The sequence below is a fragment of the Austrofundulus limnaeus genome, unplaced genomic scaffold, assembly GCF_001266775.1.
Source record: "Austrofundulus limnaeus strain Quisiro unplaced genomic scaffold, Austrofundulus_limnaeus-1.0 Scaffold9, whole genome shotgun sequence".
Taxonomy (NCBI): Eukaryota; Metazoa; Chordata; class Actinopteri; order Cyprinodontiformes; family Rivulidae; genus Austrofundulus; species Austrofundulus limnaeus.
In genome coordinates this window covers 4,488,409-4,489,660 of record NW_013952411.1, presented here as the reverse complement: position 1 = coordinate 4,489,660, position 1,252 = coordinate 4,488,409, and the positions used below count along the sequence as shown (strand labels likewise).

Sequence of the window (1,252 nt, the reverse complement as noted above, 5' to 3'; positions counted from 1 at the left end):
CTTCATCAATTCATACTTTTTGAAATATTTAGCTTTGTTGGCCAGGTTTTTCTCATTGAAAATGAATGCAGCTCTTTTAAACATCTTTAAAACCCTCCAAAATATAAATAAACAAATCTTTACTGTACTTTATTGTTTGTTCTGTTCCTTTTTTCAACATTTCTGTGCTAATTTCAGCTACCTTCAACATCCATTTAGCTGATTTTAGTTTTGTTCTGCTTTTTTAGCTATCATTCTGGCCTTTTCTGCCATTATATGCTATACTTCAACTATTTTTGTGCTTCAAGCTTTTCAGTTTTCATTCAGCTGTTTTCTGACAATTTCAGCAATTTTCTGTATTTTTAGCTAATTTGAGTTTTTTTTCCAGGCAAAATTCACCTTTTGTGTTAATTTCAGATTAATTCAGCAAAGTGCTCATTCTGTTTCTTTGTGCTAATTTCAGCTGCCTTTTTCAACTATTTTAGGCTAGTTTGAGCCTTTTTTTATAATTTATTTTTTATTTACTGTTGTTTAACCAGGCAAATCCCATTGAGATCACAGACCTGTTCCAGGGGAGGCCTGGTGACTCAGTGAAAATCTTTCAGCATTAAGCATTCACACTTCCTTTTCACAGGAAATGCAAATTTTCTTGTTAATGTTGTGAACACATCTGTTCTGTTATTTCCTCTTCTCATTCAAAAATCTGTTTTCCTTCATCCATCTGATGATCTTGTTAGTTTATTGTTCTCACATTAAACAGAATAATTTAACTGAGTGTTAACTCCAGCTTTTTTCACRTGCTCCCAGTGAAACTCTCTCCCTGCCTGCAGACAGCAGAGGACAGTTTGATAAACAATGAGTGAGTTCTCACGCCGTCGTCTTGTTGATGTCCTGAATGCTCTGCAGAGGGTCGGTGGTGTCAGGACAGCGGAGGATGCAGGGAGCAAAAACTATGGCCAGGGCGTTAGCCGACATCCGGTTTGTGTCTTCTTGCAGGGCGATCCTAAAARAAGCCGTTAAATGTTAGATGAGATATTTCATGAAGAGTGCATGTTAATCAGTAGGGACAAAGCTTTATTCAGTTCTAACAGTTTGATTAAACACCTGACTGTAGAGAAGCTTATWTGGCTAATAACTAAAAACTGATTTGAAACATAAAACAGAAGCTTTAGATGTGTTTTCTTCTTCCAGCAAAGCAAACTTGTGTTTTCTCTTTGATGTTTCAGCTGTCAGAGCGATGTTTAGCTCTACAATTTCTTTTTCTCAGCATAAT

General features: G+C 35.9%; 1 protein-coding gene across 8 annotated transcripts in view; it reads right to left on the bottom strand.

The window, feature by feature from the left end:
* The window catches only part of myo9aa (myosin IXAa), a 143,092-nt gene that overhangs the window by 8,442 nt on the left and 133,398 nt on the right, over positions 1-1,252 (bottom strand). For all 8 annotated transcript variants that reach the window (XM_014001575.1, XM_014001577.1, XM_014001579.1 and 5 more), the window contains one exon: positions 851-982. In XM_014001575.1, the coding sequence (XP_013857029.1) occupies positions 851-982 (132 nt within the window). The remainder of the gene's footprint in view (positions 1-850; positions 983-1,252) is intronic.